This window comes from Sapajus apella, unplaced genomic scaffold (assembly GCF_009761245.1).
Source record: "Sapajus apella isolate SASKATOON/1434 unplaced genomic scaffold, GSC_monkey_1.0 scaffold2, whole genome shotgun sequence".
NCBI classification, from domain to species: domain Eukaryota; kingdom Metazoa; phylum Chordata; class Mammalia; order Primates; family Cebidae; genus Sapajus; species Sapajus apella.
Genome location: NW_022436942.1, coordinates 6,718,208 through 6,743,519, shown reverse-complemented (window position 1 = coordinate 6,743,519; position 25,312 = coordinate 6,718,208). Strand labels below are relative to the sequence as shown.

The window sequence follows — 25,312 nt, the reverse complement described above, 5'->3', positions numbered from 1 at the left end:
GCCTGGGGAAACATTTGTCCACAAATGTCACCTACTCAGCGAATCTAGACAACTAAACTGAATACCCTCAATGTTTAATAACAAAAAAGAATCACTGGAATGCACACTTAATTGTACTCATATTGATGAATTTCTGCATAAAGCCAGTTTACCAATTTTTACAGTAATGAATGATTATAACTTTCACACAGGTACTGCTGTATCTGGAACGTGCCAGGAATGCCTATGGAGCCAAGAGCATGTGTTGTCAGCAGGAAGGTGCCCCAGTCCATATGGACTGACCAATCAGAGGCCAGATACCTGACACTGGTAGATATGCTCAACTTATACCCTGATATTTGCTCATAATATAAATTTAGAAATTTTCATTCTTCAAGATGTCTATCTCTTTAAAAAATATTTTAGTTGCATTTGTTCCATGTATGTGTGTGTGTTTATGTTTGTTTGTTGCAGGATAAGGAGTGAATCTGGAATAAGCAATTTGTGGTCCTTAAAGCTGTGAGTTGGTTTGTCTGAGGAGGGACAAAGGAGGCAAAGAAGGATGTCAGGAGGCTGTTTCTCCCATCCATCCAGATTCATGCTAGCTTAGTCCCATCAGGTGTACAAACGGTTGCTACAAAGCGGGACAGGCCAGAGAAACTGACAAAGTGGCTACATGAAACCCTGCACTCTTCCCCTCCTTCCATGCTCACTAGTACTACTCTTCATGGTACATCTTTAGCCATCAAAGAACTCTCAAACATGATTATCCCACATGGCCAAAATATGTTAACCCAGAGAAAAGAAAGCCAGCCAGTATGCCTCCAAACACACTGTTCAACCTCCTCCTCAGTTTATGCCAGATGGTGATAGCTTTAACTTTTCAGTCACCAGATCATCTAATGGGAGGATCAGTTGAAGACAATTCAGTGCATAACTGATAAAATTAATGGGAACACATCAAGAATCCCATCTAACAATGTGAAGAAAACAATGCAATAATAACTGGCTCACTTAGCAAAAGAAAACTCAATTGCAGTCCAGATTCCAGGATCTAGAGCAAGAGTACCTAGATAGTGTCAAACCTGTTCGCCCAGTTTTGAATTGTGTATCTTCCTTCTCTTCCATGAACTTTACAACATCACTTCCTTATTCTGGAGGGTTTTCTGTTGTGTCTGCTAGATCCACCCATTCTATGTCATTCCCATTGTTTGCACGCTAGACTGGGCTCTCGGCATGACTGTTTCTTAACTCACATCCCTGGCTGCAGGTATGCTCCTAACCACAGTTACCATGTTACTTACATACTCCAGAGCTGATGATGGCTCTCAAACACCTACTGAAGTTCATCTTAACTGCCCCAGGTTTTCTTTCATTTCTCCCACTCACATAATGCTGCTCAAACCAACGATTCAGCTAACTCTCAACTAAAAACCATTTCTCAGGTTTTTCTCAAGCTCAGAATATGCATGACTGTTTCTCTGCCAATTCAAATCCCACTCACCCTCAAGATTAAGTTCAGCACTCCTCTCTGCTACCAAGTACCAGCATTTAGTTATCTGACCCATTAGCTACAATCACTTGGAGATCAGAGACTATGCCTTATACTTTCTTTATATTCTCCCTTAAAGCTGTCCTCATAGTAGAAACTCAATAATGACTCGCTGAATTAAAAAAAATGTGCTAAGCAGAGTTGTAAATTCTATCACTTGCAAATAAGAAGCCACTATTTTTGTCATTTTTCCTACTCCTTATTCATCCCCATTCCAACCACCCATCACAGACCTGTGCTTCACTGGCAGCGGACTTGGTTAAACCAACCATTCTTTTTCCCAGTAAGATTCATGCAGTAATCCCACTGCTAGAGAAAATAGAGCAAAATTAACGCATACTGATTTTTTAAACCTAGAGAAGTTTCCTTTCTGAACAGAACATCTATTTTGCCTCTTGCTTTCCATTTCCCCTAGAAGAATCTAAACTATTTTCTTTCTTTACCTCCTGTGCTCCCTCCTAAAATAATGACATTTCCAGAAACCAGATTCATTTGATTTAAGTGTCTCACAGTGAGCTGTGTTTCCTTTCAAAGCGAGAACCTTATAGTGAAGGGCAAGAGGAGAATTTGCAGCAGCAAATCTTGAAGTAATGAGGGAATTAAACAACTCGGAACAATCCAAAAGAGATAAGAGTAGTTAGGGCAAACATATAAATACATTCACAAACCCCTTACTCTACCTCCTAAAAAAAAAAAAAATCCCTCACAGAGAGACAATGCTGTATGATCAATCATTGTTCTTAAAGTCACAAGTCCATCAGGATAAATAGCTAATGCCCATGGGGCCTAATATTTAGGTGATGGGTCAATAGGTGCAGCCAAGCACTATGACACACATTTACCTATGTAACAAACCTGCACATCCTGCACATGTAGCCCGAAACTTAAAATAAATTAAAAATTTTAAAAAGATAGAATTTTTGAAAAACTAAATACTTTTTGGGGAAATAAAATGAGAATTAAATATATGAGAAAATATTCTTAAATAAGAAGTTTCCGTTTTTAATAATATATAAATGAGTGCACTTCAAATAAAAAATCTCAACAGAAATCATTTGAACTTGAAAAACAATCTTATTTGTATCTGAGAGAAAAATATGACACAATAGCAAATAAATTTCTGTCAAAGAAACAGTGACTGCCTTATCATATATTAAAATTTACTATAAAGCTACAGTATGGCTTAAGAAAAGAACTAGGGAGACATAACTATGGAAGAAAAGTGGGACTTCTGAAATAGACCCTCACATATTCAATTATCTAGTATGGATGAACTTGGCATTTCAAATCACTGGGGAGAGGTGAGTTTTTGTTTTTGTTTTTGTTTCAGTAATGATGCTAGAACATCTTGTGAAAAAAGTTGGAGCTCTACCTCACTATACTAAAATCACAGATCGATCTCAAATTTAGATGCAAAAAGTTACATCATAAAAAATACCAGATGAAAAGGTTTTGGGCTGCAGGATTCATGACACAAAAGCTCAAAAGCTATGAAAGAAAAAACTGATGAGGTTGATTGCCTGGTAATTTTTAAAGTCATTATGGAAAAGAAAAATTTTAAACATAAACATAAGTGGTCAGAAGACAAAGTAGGAAAAATATTTGAACAGATGTGACAAAAACATCTGCTACATTCCCTTAAAAAATAAGGAACACTTTTAGTATCAAAAAAGAAAAGATGAACAATCGAAGAAGAAAGTAGATAAGAGATATGAATGTGCCCCTCCCAGAAGACAAAATCCACAGTGATAATAATGCACAGGTAAAAAAGGGCTCAGGCTCACTGATCAATACAATTATATTTTTTCACCTATCTATTGGCAAATTTTTGTTTCAAGTTGGTGACATTCAGTATTGGAAAGACAAGCAGGCTTTCTCATATACTCTTGGTCACAAAACAGGTGACTTAAATTGGAAGACAATTTATAAATATCGATGTAAATCTAAATGTGCTGTCTCATGACCCAGAAATCATTCCTGTAAGAAGCTACCCTGTGGAGATAACTACAGAAGCAAAAATCATATTTCCAAGGATTTTTAAGGCATTTTTTATTTGAAAAAAAAAAACAGAAGAAAAGGAAAAGAGAAACATTATGGTCAACCCTAAAATAATTTTACATTTTATCTATTTTAAAAAATGAAACAGCATTGCTTTTTACTACACATACTAAGCGGGGTATATACTGTTAGATGCTGTGGGTGGAAAAGGGGATATTGTTCAAAACAATTTATTAGGTGATTTTATTTTTTATTTAATAAATATGAATGAGTTATCTATTACCATATAACAAATTACCACAAACTTAGCAGCTTAAAACGGCCAAAATTTACTTCTCACACAGTTTATTAGGGCCAGGCGTATCTCAGGTGGACAGCTCTAACTCAAAGTCTCTCATGAAGTCTCAGTCAAGCTGTCTGCTGCGGCTGCAATTATCGGAAGCTAAAGGACACACTTCCTAGTTTACTTACGTGGTTGTTAGTGGCCTCAGTTCCTCACTGGCTGTCTACCAGAACCTCAGTGTTTTGGCACATAGGCGTCTCCACAGACTGCCTGAGTGGCCTCACAGCATGGCAGATGACTTGCCCCACAGCGAGTAATCCAATAGGAGAAAATGAGGGCACTCAAAATGGAAGCCATGGTCTTTTCATAACCTAATAGCCAAAGTGGTGTGCCATCCCTTCCACAGTATCCTATACTATTCTAGCAGTGAGTCACTAAATGCAGCCTACACTCGGAGGGACAGGATGGCACAAGGGCATGAATGCCAGCAGTGGGGGTCACTGGGAGCCATCTTAGAGGTTGTGCATCACCATAAATAACATGTATGTTGAGTGTATCTAGATATTTCTATAGATATAGCTATGAAAAATCATACACATATAACATCATAGAAAGATTATATAACCCAGTTTGTTGGAAACAGTCTCAGTTTGTGCCTGTTGTCCTGGCATAATTATAGCATTTTATCTCAAGTATCCCAGTTTAAATAACAAATTATACTCTAAATAGGAAAACATCTGAAAGAATAGACATCAAAATATTAATTTTATCTCTAGAAAATGAGACTGATGATAAGGCTTTTATGTTCGATTAATACAAGTGCATTATTTAAAAAAAATACACAGTGGATTCTCTCTCTGAGTAACTCAAAACATTATCACATACATTCCACTTCAGAGACAGTGACTGGAGCCAAAAGGAAAGTCCAGGGAGACTTCAGCAATGGAGAGAAATGAAAGAATCACTTCCCTTTTTGGGTGCACAGAAAAAGTCTCCGTATGACTCACTGCTCCACTTGTTTCTCAGTTATACAGGAGATAGTTTCCCTGACTGTAGTATGGCTGGCGTCTTTTCTAGGCTTCCACCTTACAGATCAAAGGGGGAGTTAAGCAAGTGGGCTGTGAGAGCTAGATAGTCAAGAGAGCAAACAATCCTAAAGCTAAGTTACTGGGATGAATCAGAGATGTTAGGCAGGGAGAGGAAGAAAAGAGGCTTCCTCCTTCCCCCTCTTTTCCCCACCTCCTTCCCAAGCTAAGCCACTGGGATGAATCAGATATGTCAGGCAGAGAGAGAGAAAAAAAAGAGACATCTCCTTCCTCACTGCTTTATTTGTAGGGCCCTTGAGGAATGGGTGATATAACCAGCCTTTGATTTTAACAATAGCAAAATGAATGAAGTGTTAATTCACCGCTACAGAATGAAGTTTTACCATTTGTGATTCATTCCTTTGTGGTAAGACACCGCAATATAAGAAGCTATCAGGCTTTGATTTGAACCTTGAATGTGAATGTGGATCTTACTGCAAAGGTTCAGCACAGTAAGGAAGTTTGTGAGTACTAGAGCCAGACTATTTTCTAACTGTGTAACCCTAAGCAAGGTCCTTAAGCTCTTTGTGGCTCAGTTTGTCCATCAAGATGGTCTTAACATCCACAAACGAGGAGCTGATGCATAGTAAGCATTCATTAAATGCTATCTCTGGGCTGCGTGCAGTGGCTTACGCCTGTAATCTCACCACTTTGGGAGGCTGACGCGGGCGGATCACAAGGTCAAGAGCTTGAGACCATCATGGTCAACATGGTGAAACCAAGTCTCTACTAAAATACAAAAATTACCTGGGCATGGTGGCATGTGCCTGTAGTTCCAGCTATTTGGGAGGCTGAGGCAGAAGTGCTTGAACCAGGGAGGCGGAGGTTGCAGTGAGCCGAGATCACACAGCTACACTCCAGCCTGGTGACAGAGTGAGATTCCATCTCAAAAAAACAAAAAAGCTAGCTCGCTCTGGGCACCACTGTCTAAATGCCCTTATGCAAATAATTATTCACAGCCTGTTTCTTTGTAAAATAAGGATAATAACATCTTCATTTTGCATTTGCGAATGTTAAATGATAACACTGTGTAAAGTGCTTAAAATAGTGCCTAGCATATGGCAGACACAGAATAAATAAATAGCAGCACCATTACTAAAAATATCATCATTACTGTCTAAAAAATGGAGCTGATCTAGGGTTAAATTGACTGATAAAATCTGCATTAAAGCATCTAGCACAGTGCTTGCACACGGTACTCAATAAGTGTTCACTAAATCTGAACTTAATTTTCCATATTGCATCTCTATTTTAAAAGTTCAAAGAGAATTTTTTGGACCACTTATAAGTTATAAATCTTAACATCTGATACACAAGGAGCAATCTTCTGGCTTCTTTATCAGTTCTTTCCTTTCGTAACAGAATGTTCAGTGGGATTTTATGCTGGAATTATGGTTTAAGTGCAAGGCTGGAGATGCAGCTGCTGAGTATCCAGCATGAGTTGGAAGAGCCCCTGGACAAGATGGCCCTCAGCAGGGCTAGAGGAAGAGTCTGATTGGCAGTCCAGTGCCACCACCTCAATTGCCCCTCATCTTGGCCAACATGAAGGGAAAACTGGAAGCAAGAAAAACCTATTGAGAATGGGGATTCTTCACTTCCCTGAAGAAGAGGGAGGACCCAAGAGAATCAAGGTTGGAGCTATCTGGCCAGAGGAGCGCCATTCATCGTTCCCCGTTTGGAGTCTGCTTAGCTAGGGGATGTGTGGATCTGAGCATGAGCTTCCTAAGCAAGAAGTAAAGGAAATTTTCTAAAAAGCAGTGAAGAGTGATTCTAAATGGCGAAGAGACAGTTTGAGACATTCATGGTAAGCCCCCTAAACAGGAGGTGAGGGGCTTGGGCATCTCATTTGTAATGGGAAACCTTGATTTCTTGCTCAAGAGGAAACAGAGTGGACTCAGTTGAGCATTTCCCAATGACATAGATCTGCAGAGATTCTTTAAGAAACAGTGTACAACAGATTGGATCTCTACAAATTATATGAATGTATTAAATTATCACATGTACCCCAAAGCTATGTACATCTATAGTGCATCAATTTAAAGAAAGAAAAGAAACTTAGTGTACAAAACTTAAGCTTCACGAGAGTTCAAAGGCTTATCCACGGGATAAGTATAACGAAGTGTGAGGATTTTTCCCTCTTATCTGAGGATTACAGTCAAAGCCCCACCCTGAGGCCAAGGTAGACTAAGTACCCCATCTTTTATGGTTACTACTCCACAGGTGATGTAAGAGGACCAGTCCTGTCATCGCCCAGCTGATTTATACTGGGCAAGGAGCTGCCTTGGGAGCGGTATGCTTTTGCAGTGAGGCCACAGCCTTTCCACCCCCACGGAGAGGGAAGACAAGGGCTCTCCTTCCCTGCCAACACAGGAGAAGGGTAGAGGAAACTCCAAACTAATCACCTGTAAAGAAGTGGGGCCAGGTGTGGTGGCTTATGCCTGTAATCTCAGCACTTTGTGAGGCCGAGGCGGGAGGATTGCTTGAGCCCAGGAGTTCAAGACCAGCCTGGCAACATAGGGAGCCCCCTTCTCTACAGAGATAAAAATTAAAAATTTGCCGGGCCTACAGTCCCAGGCACCTGGGAGGCTGAGGTAGGAGGATTATTTGAGCCCAGGAGGGCTGCAGTGAGCTATGACTGTACTACTGCACTCCAGCCTGGGTGCAGAGAGAGACCCTGTCTCAAAAAAAAAAAAAAGAAAGAAAGAAAGAAAAGAAAACAAAATAAAAGAAAAAAAGAAAGAAGGAAGGAAAAGAAAAGAAAAGAAAAAGAAAGAAAGAAGGAAGGAAGGAAGGAAGGAAAGAAAGAAAGAAAGAAAGAGAGTCTGCAGAACCAAACAGACACCAGGCACTTCACTCCTGTACTTCATTCCTGGATCTTTCATCTGGCTGTCCCTGTACTATGAAGAACGAGGAAAGGTAAATGAGAAGAGAGATGGTGAGATTGAGAGGGGTAGGCAGGAAAGAGCCCTTTGGCGTGGCAAGGATAGGGGATCTCCCTGCAGATGGAGTGTTTATCAGGACCCCACCTAAGAAGGGTGCCCATCAGGCAAAAGAACCAGAACACTGCACTTACAAGACTGGGTAGGCAGGCAGGGTTCACAGGATTCACAGTTTCACCATCCCCAACAGAGAAAGGGACCATGAATACTCCCCTCCTCCCTGCCCAAACTGAAGCAGCAGCTCCTAGAAGAGGGCAGAGTTGGCTCCATCTCAGAGAAGGCTCTCCTCGCCCTCCACCACAAGCTCCTAGAGGTTCTAGAGCCTGAAGAAGCGGAGATGGTAGACACCAGAATTCTGACTGTGCTTTAAAATAAACAAACTGAGCTAAATACCAGAGTGAGACTGTCCCAAGAATCAAAGTGGATAAAAAACTTAATAAAACCTGACTAAGTTGTTCAGAGACCCATTAGAGCCAGCTAATTGGGGTGCGGGTGGGGGTCAGGAGGTAGATTTGACATGGCACAGTTGGAGCAGTTATTAGGAAACAATAAAGTGACTGTGTTTTTACCCCAAATTGAGACTTAGCTCACTGCTTACTGATCAGCTCACCAGGGTCTTGCTGCCGACTCCTCCACTTCCTCTTCTTTCCTATTGCAGGGTGGCAGGTTGAGCTGAGAGAATAGTTGCTTACAAAGTGAGCAATCCCCATCCAAGCCAGCCTGCCGCTATCTCTTTGATTCTTCCAGTAATTGAGCTTTATGTTTCTCCCATGGGCTCATGTATCTTTCAGCAAGGTTTTCAAGTGCTTTTCCTCTCCAGCATTGCACATGTTGCATAGATTAGCAAGAGTCCAAAGATACCACACCACTGAACTAGATGGAGACCCCTGGCATCGCAGTCATGATTCAGGCCCTACACTGAATGGACTAGAGTCGTGATTGGGGCCCTTTCTGGACTGAATCAAATATAGACAGAGACAGCTGAGTTCTGAAAGCTAAGGTAAACCTGTGTTTGTTTTTCCTTCTATAGAAAGAAGTGGAGAGACTGAAGAATGTTTCTGCTCCTTTCACATGTGCTACGTGCTCATTTGTCATATGGGGGAAGGCCTGCGTCCTCTTGGCTTACCACTGTGTTCTCAGTAACTAGCATTGTTCATGGCACACAGAAGGCATCAAATACATATTTGTTGGATAAAGGAATGAAGGAGTGAATAAAGGAACTGGTAGTGAATATTTATTGCCTAGAGTCTTAATAATAGACAACAAATGAAACTGCCCCTAAAAGGTATTCACACAGCTGTCTACCAGACTTTCAGACAATCTGATGTTTTCATTTATCCAGCAAATACTCATTAGACATTTAGTAAAACTGTGACCAGGGCCTTGAGATAGACAGATATCAACAAGACTCCATTTCTAGCCCCAAAGCACCAAAACAACAATATGTAGAGCCATTTCACACAGGTGCAAGGGAGTAGAAGGACCCAATGCAGATTATATCAGGCAATGTCATCACAGTCACCAACACCTGACTTCCAAAACATCGACCCAACAAAATGTCATCATGGAATTTTTGTGCCTTTTTACGACACCTTCACCCTCCATCAGGTGAGTACGATCTGCTCCAGATTCATGCTCAAGATGTTTAATTTTAGTAAATAGGAAAATGACTCTCAAAATTAGAGTTGTAAAATATAATATTTCCATTTTATCTAAGACATTTTTTCCCTTGAAATCTCTACCTTACCATGAAGTAAAAGTTCATTTTCCTTTTTTTTTTTTTTTTTGAGACAGAGTTTTGCTCTTGTTACCCAGGCTGGAGTGCAATGGCGCGATCTCGGCTCACCGCAACCTCCGCCTCCAGGGTTCAGGCAATTCTCCTGCCTCAGCCTCCTGAGTAGCTGGGATTACAGGCACGCACCACCATGCCCAGCTAATTTTTTGTATTTTTAGTAGAGACGGGGTTTCACCATGTTGACCAGGATGGTCTCGATCTCTTGACCTCGTGATCCACCCGCCTCGGCCTCCCAAAGTGCTGGGATTACAGGCGTGAGCCACCGCGCCCGGTCCGTTTTCCTTTTTAAATCACAGTTTTATTTCATTGCCAAAGTCCTAGAAGAAAGAAAGGTATTGCTTTTTAAATGGAGATAAAACACCATGTTAATTATCAGCTGTACTGTAATGGAGAGGATAACCATGAAAAATAAAAGCACATGTACCACTGCACTAAATAAATTCCTCATAGCGAGGTCTCTGCAATGCTGAATGAAGGGTTTAGCTGTCACATATCCAGTTGCATGGGGATCTTTTTTCATTGCCTGACCTATTGTAAATCCACCTAAGGGAAATTTTATTATTTAATTTAACAATCATAGTATGTCTGCTATTTATGCAATCACTATGCACCCTTAAAGAGGGAAAACCCCGAATCTCTATTTAGCCAAAGCCAAAGATTTTCTATGAACAACCAAAGATGCCAGATATAAGAATTGGTGTTAACTGTTGGTGGGGGTGTAAATTACTTCAACCATTGTGGAAGACAGTGTGGCAATTCCTCAAAGACATAGAGGCAGAAATACCTTTTGATCCAGCAATTCCATTACTGATTATATACCCAAAGGAATATAAATTATTCTATTATAAAGAAACATGCATGCATATGTTCATTGCAGCACTATTCACAACGGCAAAGTCATGGAATCAACCTAAACACCTGTCAATGATAGACTGGATAAAGAAAGTGTGGTACATATACACTATGGAATACTATGCAGCCATGAAAAGAAATGAAATTGTGTCCTTTGCAGTGACATGGATGGAGTTGGAAGCTATTATTATCAGCAAACTAACCCAGGAACAGAAAAACAAACACCACACGTTCTCACATATAAGTGAAAGCTGGTGAATGAGAACACATGGACACATGGGGGGAGGAACAACAACACACCTGTCAGGGGTGGGGGAGGTGGGGGAAGGAAGAACATCAGGAAGAATAGCTAATGAATGCTGGGCTTAATACCTGACTAATGGATGATCTGTGGAGTAAACCACTATGGCACACGTTTACCTATGAAACAAACCTGCATATCCTGCACATGAACCCCTGAACTTAAAATAAAAGTTGAAACAAAAACAAAAAACTACTATAGAATTAAGTCAACTTAAAGTCATGAAATGACAGTGTTATTATCATAAAAATAGTAAATAAACTAATTTTCCAATGAAGATCATTGGTTAAATACATTTAATGATATTCACATGATAGAAAATTATGCAAGCTTTAAAATGTATGTCTGGGCTAATGTTTAATGGCATGGAAGAAATGCTTGTAGTAGCACTCATTTTAAGTGAATAAATTCAAGAAACAAAATTTTTTTTAAAAGAATTGGTATTTAAAACTAAAAAATGTGAAAACATTAATTCTAGAAATTTATATCAAGAAAATAAACAGGTGTTTAAAATGTACACAAAAGGATGTTCACCACATCATTATTTATAAAAGTGAGAAACTGCAATATAAATATCCAATAACAGTAGATTAATTAAATAAATTTGTATCTATCCTAACAATGGAAAATCTTACAGCCATTAGAAGAGATGATGTAGACTGCACATACTATTACTAGAAAAATATTTGCAATGTACTGTTGAATTTATTATATTTTTGTTTTATTTGCATACACATTGGTATTGAATGGTCCAGAAGACTATAAATCAAAATATTAGCAGTGTTTGTTAAATGTCACTTTTACAAATGAAAATAGTGTTGCTTTTATCCTTTAAATACCAACCTTGAGGAAGTACAGATTTTTAAAGAGGCTTTTTAATTTCCTATGCTCAGCTATTGCACAAATACATATGAAGAAATCACTCAAAAAAAAGTCTAATGTAAATTTGTCAGCAGCATGAATAATCTTTTTTAAAAGTATTTTTTATGATAACACTTGGACAATGAATAGTTATTTTTCCAAAATAAAAAATTGTAAAGCTATTTTTTCACAAGTTTATATATTAAAAAATATTTAATTGTATGAGAAAATACTAAAGGTTTTGATTGAATAAAAGAGGATTTAAAATTAAATATACAAAATACATACAATTTAGTAATATACACATGCAAACAAACATACACGAAACAGACTGTTTACAATGAGTACTTCTGAGTGAGGGAATTTGAGCAGGCTTTTTCTTCTTTTTACTAAACTTAAAATTTTTGTATAGTAATTATGTATTCTTTCCAAAATCAGACAAATAATAAACGCTATAAATTGTTTAAATGAACACGGGGGACATAAAATCATGTACTATATATGTTTATTTTATCAATAATGGAAACACACACTTTGTTCTAAAAGGCTCTTTTCTCATTATGGTCACCTGGAAATCTCTGGTAGTGTCCTCTGTGCTTAACATCTGAAAAATGGAGAATGTGTGGTTCTGAATTCATTTCCACTTCCTCCTGGCACCTAATTAGAGCAACACAGCTCTTACGGTCTTGGCTGCTTCCCTCTCATGCAACGTCACGGCTAGAAGGCAGTTCAACCGAAAGGGGAAAAGAAATCGATGGCTTCAACTCATTATCATTATCCAAAACAGACAAACTACAACCAACCCTTGGAATCCCACATTACTCAATTTCACTGATTTAACGAATGAAACTAGGAATCTCCTCTTATCTATGGAGGATACATTCCAAGACCCCCAGTGGATGTCTGAAATTTCAGATGACACCAAGCCCTATATACTGCTTTTTTCTATTTTTTCCTATACATACATACCTATGATAAAATTTGATTTATAAATGAGGCACAGTAAGTGATTAACAATAATAGCTAATAATATGGAACAATTATAACAATACACCTACATCATCTTTCTTGCATTTCGGGGCCATTATTAAAGTAAAATAAGTGTTCCTTGAACACAAGCACGGTGATCCCACAACCAAGATAGATATTAGGTGACTCATGGGCAGCAAGTGTCAACAGTATGGAATCGCTGAATGCAGGGAAGAGTCACATCCCAGGCAGGACGTAGTGGGAAAAAGTGAGATCTCATCACACTACTCAAAACAGAGCACAATTTAAAACTCATGAATTGTTTACTTCTGGAATTTTTCATTTATTATTTTTGGACCAAATTAACCATAGGCAACTGAAGCCATGGAAAGCAGAACCATAGATATGGGAAAACTGCTGTTAATTAGCCTATAAATTTTATCAAATCAGGGACCATGCCTTGTATTGATCACTGTATTGCCAGCATCTAACTGGTACACGATAGGCATTCAGCAAACATGGTTGAATGAATGATTGAAATCAGTTGATTTATTGCTGGGCTCTTCTGCCTTCCATAAAATTTTGCAGGCCATAATACAGTACCCTTAACACTAACTGTAGAAAAAAGAGGGTGTATCACAAGGTCACATTTCATTTTAAGATATTCTTTTACTGAAAGTACAATTAATAGGCATAGAATGTGTCCAAAGACACAAATTTTCTCTTCATTATGGACTAATAATTAGCAATTATTCAGCATCTAATCCTCTCAAGGTAACTACTGCCACCTGTGGCTAAGGCTCAGGAAGACTATGTACGTTGTTCAATGTCACAAAGTTAATAATAAATGACAGAACCAGGATTAGATCCTGATCTCTGGGACTTCAAAGTCCAGATATTTTCCAGGTGGGAACAAGCTTCCTGTCATCCCACCCAGCCAGGTGAGGATGGCTGTGGATTCTATATTAGTTATCTGATTTAATTATCATCACAAACCTATGAAGTAGATTAGCACATTACACGCATTTTGCAGATGACACAACAAAGGTACAAAGACGTTAAGGAACTTCCCAAGGTCACACAGCTCCTGATAGAGCCAGGTCAGATTGAGAAGCTAAAATAGATTATTTTCCCAGAAATCTATCAAATCCATTATGAGAGAATGCATTAATGATATATAGTCATCATTATTTCCAAGATGATTCATAACTTTCTCAAAAGACTAACTGGCCATACTCTACACTAACTTGCATAATTATTCAATTGATCCAACTAGTTTCCTAAAATCCTCTGTTCTCAAATGAAGACTGATGGACTCCCAAGTTGCCAAAAACAAAACAAAGCAAAAAAAAAACCCACTACAATTTTCCACTTGAGTATTGATTATACAGTACAGACCAAAAACTCTCCAACCACCTCCATTTGCAAGGCAGAGAACAAAAGCACAACTGTATCTAATATTGAGAAGTTATAACCAAACCAACAAACTGATAAAACAGGTTCCATTGTCCTCCCTGGACAAATATACCTGCATAACAATCTGGAATGCCATATTCAAACTTAGACTTCTGAAACTCCAGGAAGTTTGGTCCTGCAACCTAGGGACACAGGGCAAGCCTCACGTGCATATGTGGGCTCCAAGGCACCATATCAAAGTTCCTTTCACAATGTCCCCTTCCCTGAAAGAGCTTTCCCTTGGCCATCCCTTGTGCCCTCTGGTGTGTTGTATAGGACTGTACATACTGGGGGTGGAAGGGGAAGCCACTCTCAGGGTGAAGATTGGGGAAAATGCCCCACACAGGCAGGCAGGCTGGCTGTGGAAGCAGACTTGGGTCATTAGGGCAAAAAATTGCAGGGTCTAGAAAGGCCCCATTAAGACACTGCCTCAAAGGGTAAAACCAGAGAAAATGAAGGATGTGGCCCCTTAAAGTATAGGGCACAGAGCATGGACCCCTCTCATCAGGGGAACACTAATGAGAATCTTCAACAGCTCTTACATGTACTTTCAACAGAGACGTTAACTTAAATAAATACCCTAAAACGCCTCCCCTCTCCCTACCCTCTCCTGACCAAGACCTATTTATCAAGTACGGTTTATTCAGTCCTCTTCCAAGAGGACTTCTCTAGCAACTCAGGCCCACAGACACACCTCCTTTCTCTAAACAGTCATAGCATTTACATTGTGGTTTCCAAATTTAGTTCTTAATTACACATATTTTCAAGGTTTTTTAAATCCTGTCAGTTGGGCGGATTTTGTTTCTGTAAATCAGTGGTTCTCAATCAGGGGCAATTTCCCCCCCCCCCCAGGGGGTATTTTGCCAAGTCTGGAGACATATTGGGTTGTCTCATTTAGTGGACAGAGGTCAGGGAAGCTGCTGAACAGTCAACAATGTGCCGGACAGCTCTCCACAGCAAAGCAGCGTGCCACCTAAAACATCAAGAGGGTTGAGACTAAGAACCTCTGCTCTAGAGTAAGAGCACTTTGAGAATACAGATGATGCTTACTCCTCTGATCTGCCACATTGCCAAACAGAGTGCTGGACACACAGTAGGTCTCATTAAATATTAGTCGACCAAGCCACAATGAGATACCAGCTCACACCAGTTAGAATGGTGATAATTAAAAAAATCAGGAGACAACAGATGCTGGAGAGGATGTGGAGAAATACGAACACTTTAACACTGTTGGTGGGAATGTAAATTAGTTCAACCATTATTGGAAGACAGTGTGGTGATTCATCAAGGATCTAGAAATAGAAATACCATTTGACCCAGCAACCCCATTACTGGGTATATACCCAAAGGATTAGAAATCATTCTATTATAAAGACATATGCACATATATGTTTATTGCAGCACTGTTCACAATAGCAAAGACTTGGAACCAACCCAAATGCCCATCAATGATAGACTGGATAAAGAAAATGTGGCACATATACACCATGGAATACCATGCAGCCATAAAAAAGGACAAGTTCATGTCCTTTGCAGGAACATGGTTGAAGCTGGAAATCATCATTCTCATAAAAGTAACACAAGAACAGAAAATCAAACATCATTGCATGTTCTCACTCATCAGTGGGTGTTGAACAATGAGAACACATGGACACAGGGAGGGGAACATCACACACTGGGCCTATCGGGAGGTGGGGGGCTAAGGGAGGGATAGTATTAGAAATACCTAATATAGATGACCAGGTGATAGATGCAGCAAACCACCATGGCACGTGTATAACTGCGTAACAAAACTGCACGTTCTGCACATGTACCCCAGAACTTAAAATATAATTTAAAAAAACAGTTGTTGACTGATTTGGTGGCCGTCTGGTTCCACACCATCCTAAGCATTCATTCACATGATATTTAAGCAAAGTTTGGTGTTCCAGGGACCATCCTGGGCTTTGGGAATGCAACTATGAATGAGGCACAGTTCCCGCCTGTGAGAAACTTAAAATTTAGCAGGGAAGCCAGCTAAGTGCACTTGCATTTGTAATACAGCAAGATTAATGCACCTGTTGCTACCAGTTATTTGCATATAACTCTGTTTATTTTCTGTCTCGCATCATTAGCCTATAAATTCCAATAAGGCAAAAATTTTGTTCAGTTCAAGCTACAGACACAGCATCTCCTATAGTAGACACAGAGTGACAGGTACTTTGGATAACTGAAAGCATTACAATCATATGTAACATGGTATAAAAAAAAAGGCAATAAGCTTCTAAGCCCAGCCTGGGAAGGGAGGAAGGAGTAAGGGAAGCCGCCTTGAGAACTAACAAGGACTGAGCATTCATTATTTGCTGGAAATAGTTCTAAGCATTTTCAACACATTATCTAATCTAATTCTTATAACAATCCTATAAGAAGCTGCATTGTACAGATATAGAAATGAGCAGTGAAGGCTGATTTGCTCAAGAACACAGCAAGTGATGAAATCAGGATTTGAACACAGCTGACTTCAGAACCTGTGCTCTTAACCACTATAATGCACTATTAAGAGATGAGAAGGAACAGTCCAGGAAAAAGGCAGGAAGATGTGGTCTTAAAGTCAAGTCATTCCAGGTGGAGGGGATAGCTCGAGCTAAACCAATATAGCCTGGCCTATTTCAGGAACCATAACGATTCCAATATTGGCAAAGATTAAAAAGGAAAACTAAGGAAAGATGACATTGGAGAAGTAATCAGAGCCAAATCATGAGAGAGATGTATACAGCATTGCTTCATTTATCCAAAATTAACAGGGAACAAGCATGCGGTTTAGAATTAAATAGCTCCAGGTTGGAAATCAAGCTCCATCATTTTGTTCATGGATCTCTCTAAACCTCCATATCCTTATCTGTAAAACAAGGAACATACACAAACCTACTTTATAAGGTTGCTTTGGGGACAAAAAACATATATAAGTGCTAAGAACCGGGCCTGGTATATTTTATGTATTCAATAAATGTTAGTGATTGGTTTTTACTATTGCAATTATTAGGGATGGAATTTCTCCACATTTGTAAATTTGCAACATAATTGTAGTGTATTTTCTTGAGCACCAAAACTCATTCAACCATCTTTTTCCTAAACTACCTTTTCAAAGTGAATTTCACAAATCCCCAACTTACAAACACTAAACTTACATTTTATCTGTACAGATGGCTGCACATACACTCATACCCTCCATTTTCAATGCCCTTCTCCTGCCACCAGGACAACTATGGAAATTTCTGAGCTTTTATCATCCCTGGATTCAAAACTAGGGAAATAAAATAGGGCACATGAGGGTGGAACTGCTGGAAGTAGTCGTTTCTTCAGAATTTTGGAAAAGAAAGAACTTGACTGCTAAGAGTAATGGTTACCACCCAGGGAGTCAACAGAATTTTCAAAACAACAACTTTGCTGTGTTAACCTCTATTCTGTTTCCCAAACCCACCAGTAAGAGTGATGTGTCATCTCTGCTGATGGTTAACCCGCAGCCAGTACCCTCAGATCCTTGATGTTTGTCCATTTCTAATGAGCCACATCTTAAGTACCTTCAAAGATTCCTGGCTTCATCTTACCACCCAGCCGACTTTCCTATGGTGGTCTCCATGGGTGACTTCGTAACTTTCCATACAATAAACATACCAGGCACTTCCAAATCTCTCCGCCTTCACCTTTGCTGTCCTCTCTGCCTGGAATATACTACTATCCTTGCCTCTTACCACCATGCCACCCTACCATCCTTCGAGGCTTACTCCAAACACCACATCCTCTCTGAAACCCGATTTCCCTCCTTTCAGTAGAATTAAATGTCATGTTCTGGGAATGTCCCCAGCATTTAGCTGGTGTTTCTATTGTTATAACAATCACATATTAAACAGGTGCTGTCTATATGACAGCATGTAATTCTCACCACAAACTTATAAGACATTTTTACAAGCCTCATTTTACAAACGGAAGAACTGAAACCCTGAGAGCTGGACTTAACAATGATTACACAACCAGAAAGCGATACAGCCAGGTTTCCAACCATGTTTTGACAGCTCCCAAATCCACAAGATTTTCACTCTGCTATTTCACTTTCACAAGGTTTCCTCTCTTTGATAGCCCTATTTCTAGTTAGTTGATTATATACATTACTTGTCTCTTCCACGGGATTATAGCAACTCTCTTAAACACCAGGGCATGCTCATTTTCATAAATGTGGATAATAATGTATCCACTTATACAAGATTCTTATGAGGATTAAATGAGACAATACATACTAGTATAGTGTCAGGCAGATAACAAGCACCTAATAACTTGTTAGTTTAATTGTTACTATTATTATTATCATGCCAGGTGCCAAGAATAAAATCTTGCACATAAATTCTGAGTTCAGGTTCATTTCTGAGGAGCAAATGAAATGGGTGAGGATCTGATGGAAGAAACTCACAATGCTTTCGTTTGGCATTTCCCACAATACCACTCAATCAGAAGCAACAAGAATGAAGACAGTTTCTACGATGGGATCTATTGATTTCTTTATCTATTACCATATCAACATTAGGAAAACTTCCTGTTCCGTTCAGAACTCTTACAGCTTTCTTTCTTTCTGCCACCTCCTATGCAGTTTGAAAAGGTTCTCCTCTGAGAATTCAGTACATATCAAGTTCTCAGCTAGAAGAAGAAAATTACAAAAGTAAATGGAAGCACAGAGGGCAAAATAAAATCTGAAATTTTGGTGTTTATAAACAGAGTAAACACTCTCTTTTCTCTTCACAGAATTTAACTGTATGTTAAGTCATTGCATTTATTTAATCGTGTGTCAATCATCCTCTACTAGGAGGTAAGCTCTTAGTAGAGGAGGCTATCTATCCATCCTATTCACTGCTCTCCCCCGGGGCCTAATATATATCATGAAATATTGGTTGATTGATTGCAAATATTTATATTTATGTATGTATGCACATATATATTTTTATGCATATATGACATCATTCCATGACTTGTGAATAAATGGGCATACATCTCCACATATAAGTGCACCTTGTGCATATATTTGTATTTATACAGAATATGTTTCAGACTGGAGAAAAACAGATGCTTGTTTGTCGAAGTTGTGTCTCCTTAACATGATAATGGCTTCTGATGGACCTGTCTAATATTTAACAAATATACACTACTGCCATATACTAACAATCCAAATGTAAAAGAACATTGAATGTGCACATAAAAAATAATTAACTTAAACCAAGAAACTTCTACCTTTTAAAATGTCTTGTCTCTGTTTATTAGCATAAGTGTATCTGGCTGGGGAGAGGGGTAGGGACCAATAATGTTTCTCAGTAAATCTGGCAGGAGAAACATTCCAAATTCTCACGGGCTGGCCAGATTTCCTTATTTAGGTTGTAACATATACCAGAAATTATAATTTATAACAATTATAAAGCAATCATTTTCTGGGTACGCAATGTACCAGATACTCGGCATCAGTTTTTATTTAAAATTTAAACTTTATGGCCAAGCACAGTGGCTTATGCCTGTAATTCCAGCACTTTGGGAGGCCACGGTGAGTGGGTAACAAGGTCAAGAGTTCAAGACCACCCTGGCCAACATGGTGAAACCTCATCTCTACTAAAATACAAAAATTAGCTGGGTGTGGTGGTGGGTCCCTGTAGTTCCAGCTACTAGAGAGGCTGAGGCAGGAGAATCATTTGTACCTGGGTGGAGGAGGTTGCAGTGAGCCAAGATCATGCCATTACACTCCTCCAGCCTGGGCAACAGGGTGAGACTCTCTCTCAAAAAAAGAAATTAAGCTTTATAACTATCCTGCAGTGTAGATAAACAAGAAAGCCAGAACTCAAAAAATATAGTAAGTTGCCAAAGATTCTCTGCTGTTTATCTAGTCACGGTACACTCAGTATACATATTTAGAATTCTACTCTGAAGCTCAAACTTGTTTCAATAAGTAATGGTGCTTTTTACACAGTTTTACAGACACTAACTTTGAGGGATATGTGTATGGGTTTTAACAAGTAATTCTCTGCACATAGAGACCAGACCAAATAACAGCCAAACACACTGAAGATTACTCCAGGCTACAGAAAGCAAGGAGCAAATGTGTCTCAGAAACTATCAGCCTGTGTTTCTCAGAATATGAAGCATTTTCCACTTGATTGTGTCCTCTAACAAGAAATCTATTCTCTAGCAGGGCTTCATTATTCCTCCTCCTATATTTAAAAAAAAAGGACTCTTTCATTGCAAACCGATGGGAAGTTCTTAACTCATTTCCTTACATCACTTGAAACGAAAGTGCTTTCTGTCTTTAGAGAAAAGCACTGCTGGATGTGATGCCTTTTGCCAGCTTTTGAGTCCCACAATCAATACTGTGAAGGAAAGAAAAAATTAACCCTTAGTTACTTTTAGGAAAAGTGGGGCTATTTTTAAATTCAATGATGATAGAGTTCTAAAAAGAGAAGGAAAGTCCTTCCTTCCAAGGAGAATGCAATTGCCTTCCTCTAAACAAACTGGCTCTATTATCTTCCTAACCCTCTTTCCAGGAGGAGGCCTGAGAAGGAGAGGGAAATCCGATGTTTAAAAGTTTTTTTAAAAAATGTATAGATGCTCCTGAATATTTGTAAATAACTGCAGTGAAAAATGTTGACGTTGGAATTCACCTGCCCCTGCACTGATTAGAAAGATCCTCTGCAGAGCAGAGGAGAGCATTTCCCACCCAGACCACTACAATCACAGGAAGAAGCCAACCACAGTATCTTCAGCCCTAGGGACTAAAGGTGAAAGGGGGCACCTCGCAGTGGTGGAAGCACCAATGTGTTCCCTCAGCATGTCTGGGGAGGTGGAGAGAAAGGGGAAGCAGTTCTGCCTTCCCTTCAATCTAACTACACAACCTCTGCTGCCAGGAACTTATTTTTGGACATTTAATCTAAAATTCCCAGAAAGGAAGGGGATTTACAACCTCTGAATTGATCCACAGAGTTCTGATTTCCAACCTGGCTTGGGGATTTTGTTTGTGTTCTGACTTCAAGTGCCTACCTACAGTACATCTCCAGTCTTCCAGAGGCATCCACAGTCTAAGCCAATAAAAAGAGCTTGGAGCTCTGGAGCTTTAAGTGATGAAAATTCCAGCCCCCGCAGGTCAAAAGTAATGACCTTGGGGAAGTTACTCATCCTTCTAAAGAATCAATTTGTGGTCGGCAAGATGAGATAATAATACTGGAAAGTTGAGGTTTCAACACAAAAATTGCACAGTAACGTCTCTTAGTAGGACGTCAGTAAGTGCTAGGCATTTGCTGTGGGCACACTGCACAAAGCTGCGGGATCTGTCCATGTTTCCAGTGCCCATCACTCCCACGTTGGGGATTTATGTTACCGAATGTGCACTCCACCTCGGGGAGATGTCTTTTACCTGCTTCTTGTTCTCTACAGCTTCAAATGTCTGCATAGCCCAAGAGATAAATCCTCATTAAGTACAAGAGACTAAGTTATACTGGGTTCTCCTTGCCTCTGGTTATCCGCAAATTGTTAAATACAACTCCGGCTTGGGAAGAAATGTGTAGTCTTTACGTGCGCAAGGCAGGTGTCTGCATATCTCTGGGGGTCGGGGATGGGAAAGGGACCGTGAATAAGTCTCCAGGTTGGGAATGGCACAAATGGAGGGAAGGGACAAGGAAGAGCGGCTGAAAGGGACGTCTCTGCAAGGCGGTGCAAGGCAGTCCTCGCAGGTGACCCTGTCCTCTGCACACCAGGAGGAAAGGACGCTAGAGGGGAGGAGCCGCGAAGGCAGGAGTACCTGAACGCTCTGGCCGCGGTCTGGTTCCTCCTCCACGCCGTGCCCTGTTGCAGCACCCCCTGCACGATCTCCTTCTCGTTAGGCAGCCGGTAGACGGGGAAGATGTAGAGCCAGCAAAGGACCACGACACAGAGGGCACTGGCTCCCATGGGCAGCCGGGTCCGCGGGAACTTCCACGCCAGTACAGCCATGGCCCCTCTAGACGTTTGTCGCCGGGCCCGCCCGCAAGGGCTCATCTCAGCCCCGGCGTCCCAGGGGCGGGGGCCGGGGCCTCAGCACAAAGCTAGGCGAAGTGGCAGCAGAGGGTCCCCCACCGCCGGCCCCCCATGCACACACACCTTTCGGTTTCCTGCTTGTAAATGCACGCACGCTTCTTCAGTCCCGTCGGCCCCAAAGGTCAGAGCAAGGATTTTTTTAAATGCAACTTTTCCAAGGATTTCTTTCTAGGGGAAGTGGCTGGGGGGCAAGTCACGATTTATGGCCATGGTCGTTTCCCCTGCAGAAGGCGGGTGCTGGGGTCTCCAAGAGCGCAGAGAGCACCGGCGGCGAGTCGCTCCCGCCGGTTCTGCAGCATCACGGTCGCCCTCGGCGAGGGTCCGGGAAAAAGCTCGGCTGTCTCCCAGACATTTGGCCCGTGGCGTCCCCTTGTCCCCTTCCGAGAGCGATGCTCCTGCGCCCTTCGCAGCCTCCCGCGCTGCTGCGCCCCCAGGCAACCCCCCCTCCTCCAGACGCGCTCTCTGCGCCGCGCCAAGTCCTTGGAAATTTCCACGGCGGCCCGGGACCGCTATCCTGCTCCGGGCTCCTCCGCCTCGTCCGCCAGGACCCTCGCTCCCCACCCCTCCCAGAGAAGAAAAGAACTCGCTCTCATCAGTTAATTCAGCGGCGCGCCGCAGCCTTCCCCTGCGCCCCGGACTTCGCAGACAAACGCCCGGGGATTGGTGGAAATCAAGGTCTCCCCCTCCCTCCCCCACCCGCAAAATTGCCTCCTTCGACCCGTTGCGAGCCGCGACACTAGCCCAGAGCGCGCACCCCTCACTAGTGCCCTTGTTCTTTGGAGATAACGGCAGACAATAAAAAACAACAGCACCCCGCCAATAGAAATAGATCCGTTCTCGAGTGTGGCGGAGACTGGCTAATATCCTGACCCTTCGACACTCGGCCAGTGTGCCCAGGCTGTCACCCTGCTGCCGTAACCCTCGTCTTTCTCTAACTGGTTGGCTATAAACCTGCAGCCAGGCGCAAGAGGCTGGCGGAGATTTATTCCTTCCTGGGCCCCCACCCCCATTAGCCGGTCCCGGAGCCGCGGCCCGCGTGCGCGCGCGCGCCCGTACACACACACACACACACACACACACACACACACACACACACACACACACACGCACGGACGCTCACGGGCTCCAGCGAGCGCGCGCACGAGGCGGTGCGTGCACTCCGGGGTCAGCCACCTCGCCGGGAAAGGCACTGCTGCATCCAGATGTGCAGGCGGCTGGTGCCCAAACATTAGACCTCAAGATGTCACAATGCCTTGGAGGCGCGTGGCCTTTTAGATTAAAGGACCTATGGTTCTTAAATGTCCTTCTCGCTCCGCCGATAAGCTTATCGCAAATCCGACCTTGGAAAAGCGCCACCCGCCTTGACCCACCAAGCGGAGGGAGTCACTGTTAGCCATTTCTGCTCGCCCGGGAGGCCGACGCATAGCTCGGGTACCTCCTAGCGGTCGCCTATTCTATTTGCTTAAGCATCTCGTCAAGCATAAAGTGTGCAAGGACAAAGAAGAAACCTGGTCAGCTTAGTCATCACAAAAACAACATCTAAGGCTCTAACTCCATATGTTCAGCCGACCAGGCTGCGGTGCCTGGTATCTTTTTCTAGCATCCTTCTCCACTGAGAGATGAAACTTGAGAAGTTGATACAAAGTTATTTACCAAAAGCGAAGTAGCATCCCAGATGACCACCTTAGTGTCATATTCTCAACAATACTGTGCTCTCTGAGTGACCTACTGCCCTCCACCGGCAGTCATGCCCAAGAAATCTCTGTCCTACTTAGGTAAATCAGTAGAGACAGGGAAACCTTGAAATCCCAGTCACATCTTACCACAGTGGAGGCTATTACCGATTCTTTAAAATGAAGATCTTAAGTCCTGCAAAGTAACCAGCCAATTCTTCTATTCTGGAAAAGGGCTTGAAGTGAAAGGGGAGCTTTTCCTACTTTCCAGGGCTTTGGATAAATCATCTGCCATCTTTAATCTTCTAATTTAAATAAAATACAACCATCCCCATTTCTTTCTTCCTCAAGTCCAAGGGATACTTGTAGAGTAAATAACAAAGAAATAAGCTGAAAAACAAAACAAAGGCATATTACACTTAGAAAGGGGCTACGTAGCCGGGCGCGGTGGCTCACGCCTGTAATCCCAGCACTTTGGGAGGCTGAGGCGGGTGGATCACGAGGTCAAGAGATCGAGACCATCCTGGTCAACATGGTGAAACCCCGTCTCTACTAAAAATACAAAAAATTAGCTGGGCATGGTGGTGTGTGCCTGTAGTCCCAGCTACTCAGGATGCTGAGGCAGGAGAATTGCCTGAACCAGGAGGCGGAGGTTGCGGTGAGCCGAGATCGTGCCATTGCACTCCAGCCTGGGTAACAAGAGCCAAACTCCGTCTCAAAAAAAAAAAGAAAAAAAAGAAAAGAAAGGGGCTATGTAAATATTTCCTCATTTAATATTATAAGTATGCATTAAAATCATGCTTTATATGAAAAGATCTGTGACACAATGTGCTGTTTTTCTTTTTTCTGCAAACCAAGAATTTTCTTACCTTGGTGGGCTTTTGCCCACCCAACAATCCAAACTTATTCCCTGCTTTTTCTTCTTCATTTATTTATTTTTATTGTACTTTAGCTTCTGTGGTACATGTGCAGATCATGCAAGACTGTTGCATAGCGACATTCATGGCAAGGTGGTTTGCTGCCTTCATTCCCCCATCACCTATACCTGACATTTCCGCCCACGTTATCACTCTCCTCCCTTCCTCCCACTGACCCTCCCCTACCACCCCATCAATGGGTCAGAGTGTGTGATGCTCCCCTCTCTGTGTCCACATGTTCTTATTGTTCATCACCCGCCTATGAGTGAGAACATGAAGAGTTTGACTTTCTGTTCTTGTATCAGTTTGGTGAGAATGATGGTTTCCAGGTTCATCCATGTCCCTACAAAGGATATGAACCCATCATTTTTTATAGCTGCATAGTATTCCATGTGTATATATGCCACGTTTTCTTTGTGCAGTCTATCATTGATGGGCATTTGGGTTGGTTCCAAGTCTTTGCTATTGTAAACGGTGCTGTGATGAACATATGTGTACATGTATCTTTATAATAGAATGATTTATAATCCTTTGGGTATATACCCAGTAGCGGGACTGCTGGGTCAAATGATATTTC

At 41.4% G+C, this 25,312-nt stretch overlaps 1 protein-coding gene and 1 long non-coding RNA gene across 2 annotated transcripts in view; one reads left to right on the top strand and one right to left on the bottom strand.

Moving 5' to 3' along the window:
- Positions 1-22,585, bottom strand: part of ST8SIA1 (ST8 alpha-N-acetyl-neuraminide alpha-2,8-sialyltransferase 1) — a 150,603-nt gene extending 128,018 nt beyond the window's left edge. The window contains exon 1 of the mRNA XM_032287547.1: positions 21,871-22,585. Coding sequence (XP_032143438.1) covers positions 21,871-22,106 — 236 coding nt within the window. The 5' untranslated portion in view covers positions 22,107-22,585. The remainder of the gene's footprint in view (positions 1-21,870) is intronic.
- Positions 13,851-19,449, top strand: LOC116557838. The gene is made up of 2 exons (XR_004271727.1): positions 13,851-14,081; positions 19,381-19,449. It is a non-coding gene; the product is annotated as an uncharacterized LOC116557838 (long non-coding RNA).
- Positions 22,586-25,312: the final 2,727 nt, after the last annotated feature.